Genomic DNA, 14,427 nt, shown 5'->3' with positions numbered 1-14,427 from the left:
GCATACTTGGAGAAGAGAAATGGGATTACTTATGGTCAAATGTAAGCCTTGATAACTCAGAGGCTGGTGGGGAGAAGTGTCCTGAGGTTAATAAAACTGGGGTAAAGGCCCTTAAAATTACATCCTGGAAAATGAACAAGCACAAAGTGTTCCACTGAAATTGCATTTGTTTTATTTAACAGAAACATAAATCCATTTGTTTAAGTTTGGGTACATGCTTCAATTAACATAGCACCAGGAAATTTTTCACATGGTTGTAATAAATGTCTATAATCTACCATTTAACTTCAGGACCTTTCCCTTTCACTTTTGCAGCTCATCACTGCCCAGAAATTCAATCAATGTCTTTTTCATGTTTGAACATCAAAAGTACTGTACACACTTACATTTTGTTTAAAGTGTGCTCCAGTTAAATGTAACTTTAAGGTTTGAAACAATCACATTCCCTGAAAAATGATGTACAAATTTATTCAAAAATAGCTAATTATGGCCTCAAAAAGTGTAATCAGAAATTGTCAATTGCTCATACATTTTCAATTAAATCAGAGTAATGCAAATTTAAGTCAAACTTTAGAGCTGAGAAATCAACCAAGCTGAGTGGAATGTTAATTAACACTTAGACCACTAAGAAAGAAAATCAATGATTTCAGAAAATACTTGAAAAGCATTATGGATTCAAGTGCAACAGCATGAACAATTACTAGTTAAACATGCTGTTAGAGGTCCTGCAAAACAGGTTTCTTGAGGAAATCGTTGAGCCATTCATGCATTGAATACCCAATCTCCAGGTTGAGAATTAGCTGATGTCAGGTGAAAAACAGTGGAAACACTAAAGAGTTTCTTATCCTAATGATTAGCCCACATTCCCTGCACATAGATAAATATCAGGTCAGTTTGGCTGAGACGGCATCACCCTTTCAAGATTGAATAACTGCAGATGCGCAGTACCAAGTTTGCACATGAATGAATGAGTTACCTCAGCCAGGCATCAGATTCCAGCAAGGAATAAACCCCCTCAGGTAGGAAAGATGAATGAGAAAACTAGTGAGAGAAGAAAACAGGAATGTTCGTTTTAACTATGGCTGGTCAGCATAAAAATGTTTGGGCTCTGGAAATACTGAAATTGGGTCTTCAAAGACCATAGCATGCAAAATTAAGCTTCTGGACACTTGTTTACAGCACATTTGGTTCCCAGGTAGTGAATATTCATGAACAACTTGGACAGGGTGCCTGTGGACTACTTCAGCAAGAATGCCGTACCCCTAATTCAAATTCAGGTTTCGTTCAGCATCTTCTATATACTTCCAAACTGTGACATTTCCTGTCCACAAAAAATAGAAGCTCTCGTTAATTTCTGCTTTTGCCAGTCCATGAACAGAGACCATATCTAGAGCTCTCTCTTTACCCCACCATCCTCAACTAAAATTAACCTGATCAAGTATGAACCACTTAATCTGTGCTCTTTAACTTCAGAAAAGCAAAAACACTTACCCATTCTTTTCCAATATCACTTACACTGTGCATGACTCATTAATTGGTCTTGTTTCCCTGTTACATCACAAGATATTTTGACACAAGACCAGTCATTGACAAAGGTAACCATAGCAATTGGAAATCAGTTAATTTAGTCTGCGCTGGATAACTCTCATCAAATTATGACTTGTAGCAAAAGGAGACATGAACACATCAGCAAAGGTTGAATCAGCAATGGAGATAATGTTATCCTTTGTAATATCATGTTCACATTCAAAAGTATATGCAAACTTTGAGGAAAAGGATCAGATGGACACATGAATTTGAATTCCTGCCTGTTGAATAAAGAATGGTTAAATTCTCTCAGCAGCCTGCTGTCACCAAAATGACAAAGACACTGACCTTTCCAAAAGATCCCTGTCCAAGGACCTTCAGCAATTCAAATTGTGTGGGATCAGCCTTCTCACAACCTTCCTTCACATGATGCGTGATTGCAATCTCTTTGAACCTTCCTTCATCCTGAAGATACAAAGTTTTGAAAGCACAGCTCTATAATTAAATATCAAGCAACTGATGACTGTATTTTGATTAAAATAATTTCAAAACAATCAACAGGCTGACTTCATCAATATTTTTTCTTTTGTTACTATAAAGAATTGTCAGAGAGAGGATAATAGTTCCATGGTGCTTCTAAAAATAACAGGCATACAAGAAAATGAAGTAGAGAAGAACCTAAATAAAGACCTTGGTAAAATTGGTCTCAGTATCCACAGATGGGGAAAAAAAAAGCCACGTCACTGTGCTTGGCTAGTCTTGGTCATAGTCCACAGAATCATCTGATGGACAGTGTACCTCTGACATAAGATGACTGCTGTTTTATTGCTGAAGATCTTTCTAATGCTCTCTGCCAGCAAATAATTCAGCATCTACATCTCAGGTTTGTTTATATACAAGGAATGGTACACAACAAGATAGAAGGAAAATGGAACAAAATTTAAACAGAGAGTATGACGAGTTCATGGATGCATTATACAGGTACTAATGTAACTGTATTGTATCCAATTTGCAGATCCTGTTTCAAGTCCTCAAAGCTAAATCCATTTAATCATGTCCATTTGAGAGACGTTCAAATGCCAACAGGAGGCAGGCAAACAGCTACAGAGGTGTGATGTGGCACTAACGGTAAATTAGAGAAAAATATTGTTAAGAACTAGAATGTCAAATTAAAAAACAAAGCACAATGTATCACCCTGCTGCAATCTTGGTTGGATTGATCTTACATCAAAAAATTGCTAAATATAAAAGTGAACAAAGGAAATCAACCGTAAATAGCAAAATATTTTACTTGCAAATTAGCCACTTGGACTGCTGCATTAATTACAAATGAGTTAACATACACATAATAAATCAAATTATTGCAGCAGTTACATATGGAATTCCAGAGTTTATATAAATGGTTTTTCAAATAAACAACTTATTTGAATTTGTCTATTTCACAAAAATGAAATTTGCAGTCACTCTCTTTCCCTCTTCTGAAGCTCTGTATTACAGAAAATATGAAAGCAGAACCATTCAAACCGAATTAAGTTTGCATCGCACATCAACATAAACAAAATTCTGTGATATAATGCCATATACTGTGTAGGAAATGCCGAACTCAAATTAAATTGAACAAACTGGGAGTTGATCCAAAAAGGATTCATGACTCAAATGTGGAAATAAAGACACACCGTTCTGTTCAATATGCCAAAACACCCACACTGCAACCCACTACAAGCCTGAAGCGCACATGTACAATTATAAACAGAGTATTTCAGTTACAAGAATGCATAATGCGAAAAAAAGATTCTGGGGTATTTTTTGAAAGAAACAAATCTTAGTTTATAACTATTTTCTCTGAACTGCTGCATATAATTTTCTGTGTAATTTATCTTACTTACACTAAATTTTACAGCACAGAAACCAGCCATTGAGCCAAACAGGGCTATCGGTGTTGATGCTTGAAATGAGCTCTTGTCACCCTGCTCCGTTTCAGCTCATCAACATATCCTCCTACTCATTACTCCCTCAGTTACTGGTCTAGCTTCTTTTTAAGTGCATTGTTAATTCGTAGCTAAGGCAAAATGCTTCAATGAGCAAATTAAGTTGATAGGTTGACAATTTCATTCTTAAAAGAATTAACACGTATGAAGCAATATCACTAAATCTGTGCCATTAAAAATTAGCTAGAAACTAGTCTTAATAATTTGTCAAATGAGTCACATCACCCCAAGCATAAATAAAAATTAGAGACTTTCCAAATCTTGATTAAAACTGTACTTTAGAGTAAACACAATGTTGATTACTGCTCCATACAAATGGTTAACTCAGCTACTCATTTTCTGCAACGTACAAACAGGGAATATTACCAAATCCAGCTCCCTATTAGCATGTTCGAAATGGGTCAATGGAAATACCAATGCAAAATGGACTTGCAGTTTCAGTATCAGGTACTGGCTCAGAAAACCTAGAATCCAAACTGAAGTAACATAAAAGTTGCTACAATCAGGAGATGGGAATTAAAAGTACAGCAGTTCCTTAATGAAATGTGATTTGTTCTGGTGTCACTTGGTGTACCAAAACAATGAGTATTGATTTAATCAACACATGCAATAATTGAAATCAGCAGATATTTGGGTGTAATTTTGATTGTAATTTAAGGTGGAAAGTAGTTAAACAAATACAATAGTTCTTTCCAGAATAAAGCTTCTTTGGGAAATCAACACTGACATTTCCCAATAACGTAAACCCATTGCTTCAGGAATCTTATGCCTTTTTATTTAAAAATTAATATTTGGCTGCATTGCATAGATGAATAATTACAATCAAGGTATTTGAGCAACTCCACACAGCAGTTCCAATAACATTAGCAAAGACATATCAAACCCTACAGTGCTACTTTAAATTTGAAATCAACACAATATTCGTGAACAGCATGCCCAAGTAACAAAAGTTCTTATGATATTGGATTGTACATGATTCCATTAAAAGATGAAACATAACTTGAATCCAACACAAACATTTTCAAACACTTTGTAATAGGTCTTGAAACAACGCTATATTAATAAAGCACAAAAGGTATTAAAATGATTTTAATTTTGCTTGGATTTAAGGAACAAATCAAGTCATGCTTTACCATCTATGTAATATCAGTTCAGCAACAAACTTGGTAAGAATGCAGCAAAAATGAAGTGCAAACTCCATAAATGTAAACTATTCATCAGACTGATAACAATCAATGACAGAATATTGGTTTACAATGGTGTGAAGGCTTTGGAAAAGAAGAGAGCTGCTGGATATTTTGAAGGGACACAGTCTACAAAGGGCAGATAGCTATAGAGGTAAATCAAGCCATGAGGGCCTGGATCTAGCAGCACAAGACTATGAAGACCCCATCAGGGACCAAGGTCAGTGAATGTGTTATCAACTGCTATGTTCTGCCACATCTCTCATTACTCATCTACCATCAATTTCTATTGGTCAGGATTCCCACCCAACATTTCGGTGCTACACCGCACCCTTAATTCTACTGTTGTTGCAGATCTCACACAATTTTATAGGTTGGGCACTTAAACATTCAATTGCACAGGATACCAGGGTACAAACAGTCTATCATACTAATACAATGTTTGTCCAGATTCCCCATTTATATAGTTTACTGCAACTACTTGGTGTGGCAGGAGGTTCCACATTTTGACTACTCTTTGGCTTAAAAGCATTGCTTCCAAATTCCTGATTGGATTTCTTTGCGGTTAACTTGGAATGATAAATAGCTTCCTTTCCTAGAAGCAATCTCTGTATCCACTCTATCAAAACCTCAGAATTTTACATAGACCTATATTCGGTTACCCCTCAGCCTTTTTCTTTCCACCAAGAAGCGATTCAACTGTCCATTCCTTTCCTGATATGCGTACCTATGTAATCCTGGTGTTATCCTTGCAATGCCTCTCTGTACACTCTGCGGTGCCTAGGATCCTCTTCATAGGAGAGAAACCATAAGCTTAGTGCTTGAATTTAATTTAGCTTTCTAATCTACAGCACAACTTTAAGTGATAGCTGGCAAAATAAAAGATAAGTAAAGGGAAAAGTAAGGATTAACATGGCATTTTTGGCTAGCGGAAGCATTGTTATACTAAGGGCAAGGAAATGCTTTAGAGAGACGAGGGACTAAATCAGTTTGATTAGAGCTAAGGAATGAAAAAGGGTATTGCTAAACTTGCGGGAAGACAGCAGGGAATCAAATCTGCAAGAAAATTATAGAGAGGTGAAAACATCATAATTAAAATAAGGGACTTATTACTTGCATGTAGTGTAGGAAAGCACAAGGGCAAGCATTCAGAAATTGTATTTAGGAGAATTTTCTAAAGAAAGAAAAACAAGACAGGTGGCACTGTTAGACCTAGTCCTTCAGGGTTAGGTGGGCTCAGTAGATCAAATGTCATGGGATACAGTCAGGAAAGTGATCGTTGCATCATAACCTTTAGAATGACAACAGCAAATGACAGAGTAAGAACAATCAACTGCGTGGAAAATCAATTTCAATATGGCAAGAACGAAGCTGGGCTGGATACACGAACCAAAAGTAAGCAGGAAAAACAGTAGCAGACCAATGGGCTACCTTGAAAGAGAAAATGGCTTGGGCACAGCGAAAGTATATTTCCTCAAAAAGAAACAGGTACAATAAATAAACCCAGACCTACTTCGATGACAAAAGAGATGGAAATTAAAATAAAGTACGTGTGCTTATGCGAGGTGTCAGGTAGAATACAAAAGGTAGGTGGAAAATCAAATAACAGAAAGAGACTGGTAGGTAATATAAACGGAAATTCCAAAATCTTCCATTAGCACATCAATAGTAAACAGGTTTTAAGAAGGTGGAGAATGGCTTACAAAGATAGAAATTGCTGGAGAAACTCAGCAGGTCTGGCAGCAACTGTGCAGAGAAAGCAGAATTAATACTTCAGGTCCAGTGACACTTCTTTAGAATGGCTCTGAACAGCTGCAAAACATTTACTCTGCCATCTCTCCACAGATGCTGCCAGACCTGAACTTCTTCAGTAATTTTTCCTTTTGCTTCAGATTTCCAGCATCCGCAGTTCTTTGTTTTACTGGAGAATGGCTAAGTAGGGACTAAAAAGGGTAATTGCACATGCAAATAAGAGGCATATGTCTACAGTGGAACCTCGACTATCATAACGAGACAGGCGGGCAGTATTTGGTTTGGATAATTGATTATTCGGTTAATTGATTCAATGCCTCTCCTCTGGGGCTCCGAGTTTTCTGAAGTTTCCTTTTTCCTCACTCTGCCTGCCTTGCTCCCTCTCTCTGTCTCAGGGTTTGTTTCTGAACAGACACACACTTGTGTGTAAGGGACCTGCAACATTGATACACCCCTGTGTAGAACTCCAGGGAAAGTGTGGGGAGAGAGAGGACGGGCAGCCAGTCATTGAGAGATGGTGCCTGGGCTCCCATCGATGACCAGGACTGTTCTCGGCAGCATTTCAGAAAGCCGAGGTTGTTTTTAAATCGATGTAAACAAAAGACACGATCAGTGTTGAAAACACCTCTTTGATGTAATGTTTCTAGTGTGACCTTGAGATCTTCTTCGGATACTTGGTATATGAATAATCGGGGTTCCTCTGTATATTGACAAGGGGGATTGGCCATCATTAATGGAGAGAGGAGGAAACTCAGTCACTAGAAGGATTTAAAATTGATCAGAAGGTGGGATTGGATAAACTAAGGTATCATTGCTTAAAGTTTAAGGCACAGGAACCAATTGAGATGCTTCCAAAGATATTGAAGAAAGTGAGAGTGAGAATTACATAGGCATCGGGAATAATTATTCTGTCTTCACCGGATTCAGAGAAGAAATTTATAAATCTTGGCCTAGCAATCACAGACCAGATAGTTTACTTCAGTGGTAGAGAAATTTCTGTAAGCGATTTTTTTGGAATAGGAAAAAGAAAAAAGAAGATTAATCAGAAGAGTCAGTATGGGTGTGCTTGGGAGAATCACGTCTAACTAACTTGGAGATTTTTGAAGAGGAAGCAAAGAGGGGTGATGAGGGCAAGGCTATTTTTGTGGTGTACTTGGACTTCCAAAAAAGCACCTATACAGCTATAAACCACGGGCTTATGAGGAAAGTTAAAAGTCATTGGAATAAAAGGGATAATAACAATGTAGATATAAAATTGGCTAAGGATAGGAAACAGCAATGATTAATGGGTATTTTTCAGGCTGCAGGAAGGTTTGTACTGGAGGCTTCTACACTATGTAATCACATAATATAAAATATATACATGAACTTACAAAAATCACATAGATTTTGGTGTGCAAAGTTTTCCGATACCTCAAAATTTTGAAAAAAATGTAAACTATGAGGAACACAATAGAAGTTCACAAGTTGGCAGAGTGGATAGATAGGTGGTAAATGGAGTTCAATGCAGAGATGTGTGAGGTGGCACATTGACTCCAAGAACATGAACAGACAGTATAAAATAAAGGTACAATTCAAAAAAAGGGTATACAGGAACAGAGGGACCTCAGGTGTATATGTGCAAAAGTTATCAATGATGATACAGAGATAGGTAGGTAGACAAGATAGGTAGAGAGAACTATTAACAAAATATACAGTATTCTAAGGTTTTATTAATAAAGGTACAGTGTACAAGTGCAGGGAGTGTGTGCTAAACCTACATAGGGCACTGGTCAGACCTCAGCTGGAGTTCTGTGTACAGTTCTCAAAGCCATGCTGTAGGAAGGATGTGAATGCACTGCAATGATTGCAGAAGAGGTTTAAAAGAATAGTTCTAGGCATGAACATTTTCAGTTGTGAGGATAGATTGTAAAGATTGAGATATTTTTCGATGGAGAGGAGAAGTTCAAGAGGAGATTTGGTAGAAATTGTCAAGACAATGAGACATCTGGACAGATTAGATGGAGACCAAATTGTACCCACTCCTAAAAGGATTAAGAAGCAGATGGCACAGTTTTAAAGTGTTTTGCAGAAGTAGCAAAAGCGAGGGGAGGAAAAATGTTTTTTTCACACAGCAAGTGGTCTGGGTTTGGGATGGGCTGTCTGGAAGTGCAGTGGAGAGTTCATTTGATGAATTCACGAGAGTTCTGGATAATAATTAAAATGAACTATATGTAAGATTATGGAGAAGAGAGAAGTTTGGCACCAATCAAAATGCTCAGAAAGCCACTGCGAGTGTGTTGAGTCGAATGGCATATTCTGCACCATAACAATTCTGTGTATTTGCACACGAAACTCTTTTTGTTCTTCGACCCATGTAGACTTGCAACTGCAAAGTCATAAGCAGCCGAGCTATTCTCTCTCCCTAGTGTCGAACTTCATTTACCACATTCCCATTCTGCAAGTTTATTAAAGACCTCCTGTAATGTGTTGTCAGCCTTCTGAGCATTGAATATCCTCCAATTTGGTGCAGTCTGCAAATTCAAAAATAATGTTTTCGATTTTGAAGTCTAAATTGTTGATATAAATTACGAACAGCAGTGACCCCAGCAATCATCCTCGAGGAACATCTGCCATACTGGATAACCTCCTTTACTGCCACTTTCTTCTTTCTGCCTTGAAGCTTGCTATAAATCCATTTTGCGAATAGTTCTCTGTCTCTGAACTTATCCATTAGTCTAATATGAGTCACCTTATCAAAGGCCTTTCCAAAATTCAGGTAAATTACATTTACTGCATTATTGCGTACTTGCTCTGCTTTCACCTTAAAAAAATGTAAGCCTGGTCTACCAAGACTTTTCCCTTGTTGAAATCCGCGTTGAACATCTACTAGGGTTTTTTCCCATTTCCAAATGTTATGTTCTCCCCTGTATACAGATGAAATTATTTTTCCAAACAAACACTGCCTCTCTTCAAATATGGAAATTACTCAAGTCCTCGTGCACTTTCGAGATCATTTAAATGTACAACGGCTCTGGTGTTCTTTCCTTTAGATTATTTTAAAATATAGGGATGTTGTTCTTCCAGATCAGGAAGTTATCCTTAGAGTTTTTAAAATTTTTTTCAAGGCATCCACTTTCTTTTTATTTTAAATGCACTTAAACAAAGCTGTGCTCATCATCCAATCTCCTTTTTCTATCTCCCGAGTAAACACGCAAGCAAAATAATTATTCAATATTTCTGTCAGCTCTTTATTATTAGTAATGATGTTACTTTGTATCTCCCCTAATGGGCCTAATCCCATTACAGCCTTTGTTATTGATATGCCTGTAAAACATTATTATTTTCTGTCATGCTCCTTAGAATTAAATTTCATAATTTCTCTTCCTAATTGTGTGTCTCTCTCAAACACTCCATATCTCCTCTTTGCTGCACTTTGAGGAGACAACCTGCCGAAGAACATGAGTACATGGAACACTCAGTGCATTGAGAAGCCTTCCACAAAGTCAATGGCGAGAAGTATCATGGAGTGCAGTACCAACATGGCACACATCCTGAATCTGAAGACCATCCTTTCAAGATCCACAGTCTTGGCCAATTCTATTTGCATGCGTGCAACCATAACACAGCACCTGAGGGCCAGCAATACAGCTTTCATCAAAACACAAATAGTTTCCACCAATTGTTTGACTGCTAAAGAGCAAGTTCGTGTTATTGCCATGCAAGCAGAGACCACTATCATCATGGTTGTTAATTCATGTGTAAAGGGGCTTGCAAGGTGCCATGACAGTCCAGTAGCCTTCCCTCAAGGGTCAGAATATTAAATTAATGTTGTGTTATGGTTGCTTCCATACAGTTGCTAGTAAAGGCTGCCCTCTGACAATGACAATTTTATGCAAGAAATCTCGACACTTCCTCTACAAATAATTTAAGAGTTTCAAGAGTTGGAGCAGCTTTTCAGGATGTCAATGGTCAGCTTAATCACATTGTATGTTGTAGCACAGTTTTGATTATATTCCAACTCCAACTGTGTGGGAGCAGATAACCCCCATCAGCCAATAGCCTTTCTTTGATTTACCAAGCCCAAATGGAGATAGTACATCAGACTGATTCAGAAAGAACATCTTACAACTGGTGAGAAGATGCCCAGTATTGAACTGCATGATTTGTCGCCACACACCAGCACAACATGATGGAGTGGGATTGCTTTCAGTTTCATTGCTGGGCAGAGCTAACAACGCTGTATCTCCAAAGCAATGTGCATGTGAGCAATGGTAGCCAATAACATGGGAATGCATACTATGTCCTTCAATATTCTGTAGGTTTTTGCAACTTTACTATAGACAACATTAAGTACAAAACAGTAACGAAACAAAAACTCAGTAGATGAAATGGAAACTAACTTTCAAATAATTAAAGAAAGATATCTCAAATAGTTTTGCTCAGGATGCTGCTGGCCAATGCATACTTTGTTAAGATAGAAAGTCTAGGGGCCAAAGTATCGAACTCACAAATGGACAAAGAGTCAAATCAGTTAACCTGGGCTGAATGATATCATGATCTGTCTTCTCTGCATACCAATGGCAATTTATTTCCACACCACCACCCTCATCAGCTTGAATTGCTCCAAAATTGTGACTTCTAAAGACACTTGTGACATGTAAAAATACCAGGTCAACAATCCCTAACATCCTAGGGGTCACCAGTGACCAGAAACAGAACAGGACGAGCCATATAAACAGTGTGGTTACAAAAGAAAGTCAGAGGCTAGGAATTCTACAACAAAGAATGCATCTCTTGTTCTATCCAATGACCGACAGCTAACTACAAGGCAAAAAATGTAATAAAATACTCTCTGCTAGCTGGATGGGTACAATATTAACAACACTCAAGAGGGTCAACATCATCAAAGACAAAGCAGCCTATTTATCAGCATTCAACTGTCATGTCTAGGAATGGGAGCCTATTGTCGTTGTCCTCCTCTTCTGTGAATTTATGCTTGTCAGGATATTGTTGATGGTGTAGTATGTTTCCTCAAATTTGTTCTGTCTTGTGACGACAAAGGTGTCATCTACAGAGCGGACCCAAAGTTTGGGTTGGATAGATGGGAGGGCAGCTTGTTCAAGGCACTGCATTACTACTTCTGCTATGAGCCCTGATATTGGTGATCACATAGGTGTTCTGTTGACTTGTTTGTAGGTTTTGTTTTTGAATATGTAGTGGGTAATGAGGCACAGGTCAGCTAACTAGCTTGAGGAGGTTGTCTTTGCTGATGAAGTTGGTGCTGTCTCGTGTTTGTGGTACTGGTTTTCTTAGTCATGATGTTCGTGTTTCTTTGGTCAGGTTGATGTTAATTGATGTGTAAAGGGCTATAAAGTCAAACAAGACCATTATTTTGTCCTCCTCTATCTTGCTGTCTTTGATGGTGATCAGGAATTCTTGGGTGGAGTGAATGGAGAGGTGTAAATCTTCAATTAGGTGATTAGTTTTCAGTGGAGTTTTTTGGCTAGCCTGTATGTTGGTGTACTAGATAGGAAGAGGGAAGCCCCAGGTTTGTGTATTTTTGGTAATCTGTAGAAGCGTGGTGTGTTGAATCCATCTGGTTTCATGTTTTGGAAGTCTGTCCTGTTTAATTCTCCTGAGTTTTAAATGCTGTGAGAAAGGACGAGATTCTGTTTAATAGCTGTGGGGACAGGTCAATCGCCACCTGCTAGTATGTGTCGGTGTCTGCAAGCAGAGCATTTGCCTTTTTAAAATAGTCGAATTTCTGGCCAAAGCAGCATTGGCTTCACTACTTAGAAAACCAGGGCCACAAACACTAGACAGCACCAATTTCATCAGCAAAGACAACATCCTCAAGCTAGTGGACTTGTGCCTCACCACCCACGCACGACACATTCAATAACAAAACCTACAAATAAAAGTCAACAGAACACCTATGTGATCACCAATATCAGGGCTCATAGCAGAAGCAGTAATGCAGAGACTTAAACAAGTTGCCCTCCTAGCTATCCAACCCAAACTTTGGGTCCGCTACATAAATGACACCTTTGTCATCACAAAACGGAACAAAATCAAGGAAACATACTTCACCATCAACAATATCCTGTCAAGCATAAGATTCACAGAAGAAGAGAACGACAATAGACTCCCATTCCAAGATGTGACAGTTGAACGTTCAGTTAAGGGAGAGCTTCAAACCAGAAATACAACACATGGACCAAATACCTCACTTCAGGAGCAATCAAGACATTATTTCAATGAGCTACATCACACTGCAGCACCCAAGTACTACAAATAGCAGAATGAAAAACAGCTATATAACATTTTCAAGAAAAACAGATACCCAATAAACACAATCTGCCAATTCCTCAGAAACAAACCCAAACAAACAGAAACAACAACTAAAATCTATAGTCACACTACCTTACATTAAAGACATATCAGAAATGACTTCCAGACTACTTAGACCCCTTAGCATCATGGTATTCCACTTAAACAACGACTAATGAACCTAAAGGATCCATTAGATACCACCAGCAAAACTAACGTCATTTACAAGTTACCATGCAAAAACACTATACCAGACAAACTAGAAGGAAACCTGCCACCAGGACACTTAAACACCAACTGACCACCAAAAGACACGACCCACCAGCACTAGTTTCTATAAACACAGACAGAGAAGGACACCACTTTGACTGGGACAACACACACATCCTAGGACGGTGAAACAAAGACATGCATAAGAATTCGTGGAGGCATGACATTCTAACCAGAAACTCCATCAAACACAGAGTCTAAATCAATCTACCTTCCCTTGAAAAAGAGAACCGGAAATGACATCACCCACCTTAAGAAACCAAGACGTATAAATAGAGAGGTGGGACATGCCACCAGCACTTCACCGGAGACTCCAGTCATGGTAACAAAACGTCTGAAAACAAACCTTCCAGCTCAGCGAGCAAACTTACCTACTTAGTTTTAACTATATCTGTAATAAAACCATAAGACTGTGCCACCGTGGGCGGCACGGTGGCACAGTGGTTAGCACTGCTGCCTCACAGCACCTGAGACCCGGGTTCATTTCCCGACTCAGGCGACAGACTGTGTGGAGTTTGCACGTTCTCCCTGTGTCTGCGTGGGTTTCCTCCGGGTGCTCCGGTTTCCTCCCACAGTCCAAAGGTGTGCGGGTCAGGTGAATTGGCCATGCTAAATTGCCCGTAGTGTTAGGTAAGGGGTCAAATGTAGGGGTATGGGTGGGTTGCGCTTCGGCGGGTCGGTGTGGACTTGTTGGGCTGAAGGGCCTGTTTCCACACTGGAAGTAATCTAAGTAATCTAAAAAGAGACTACTAGTAGTAGAAACAGGCTATTAGTCCTGCTCCACTATTCAATAGGATCGTGGCTGATCTGACATTCCTTATGTGCACTTTCCTGCCTGCTCCCTATAACCTTGATTCCTCTATCTCAACCTCAAAAACACAGCAAGACTCTGCCTTCTTTCTCCCCCACAGTTCTCTGTGGCAAGGAATTCCAAAGACTGTCAAATCTCAAAGAATTCATCCTCATCTTAGGCTTAAATTGGTACTCCTTCATTCTGAAACTATAATATTAGAAGGTGAAAATCTACTTTCTAACCTTCCGGAAGAGATCTTTGTAAAAGTAGAAACTTTTTTCCGTTTGGGAAAGGAAGTTTCTCAAATCTGATTACATTACTTAAAGTACATGCCAAACTTAATTCCTGAAGATCATCATATCAAGGACAACGTTTCATAATGTGGAAGCCTCAATTTTTCCTAAACTGAAACCTGGTAATAATAATAATTCCAACGATATTCTTTAGTGGGTATGTCAATGCATGCTAGCATTGTTGGAACATCCAAGATTTCTAACATCAAACACCAAAAGCTTATCACAGACTTGGCTGTCAATGCACCTTGTATAACGGTGTACCCAGCTCAAAATAAAACAATGCTATTTTTAAAAGTAGAAAGACT

At 38.6% G+C, this 14,427-nt stretch overlaps 1 protein-coding gene across 5 annotated transcripts in view; it reads right to left on the bottom strand.

The window, feature by feature from the left end:
* rps6kal (ribosomal protein S6 kinase a, like) overlaps positions 1-14,427 on the bottom strand; it is a 131,175-nt gene that overhangs the window by 67,569 nt on the left and 49,179 nt on the right. For 2 of the 5 annotated variants that reach the window (XM_060832175.1, XM_060832176.1), the window contains exon 2: positions 1,876-1,992. In XM_060832175.1, the coding sequence (XP_060688158.1) occupies positions 1,876-1,992 (117 nt within the window). Of the gene's footprint in view, positions 1-976; positions 1,322-1,491; positions 1,544-1,875; positions 1,993-14,427 lie in introns of those variants that run through there. The other 3 variants (XM_060832178.1, XM_060832180.1, XM_060832179.1) reach the window with 3 other exon arrangements.

The sequence above is a fragment of the Hemiscyllium ocellatum genome, chromosome 11, assembly GCF_020745735.1.
Source record: "Hemiscyllium ocellatum isolate sHemOce1 chromosome 11, sHemOce1.pat.X.cur, whole genome shotgun sequence".
NCBI classification, from domain to species: domain Eukaryota; kingdom Metazoa; phylum Chordata; class Chondrichthyes; order Orectolobiformes; family Hemiscylliidae; genus Hemiscyllium; species Hemiscyllium ocellatum.
The sequence above is the reverse complement of the archived record's forward strand: the minus strand, read 5'-3'. Positions and strand labels throughout refer to the sequence as shown.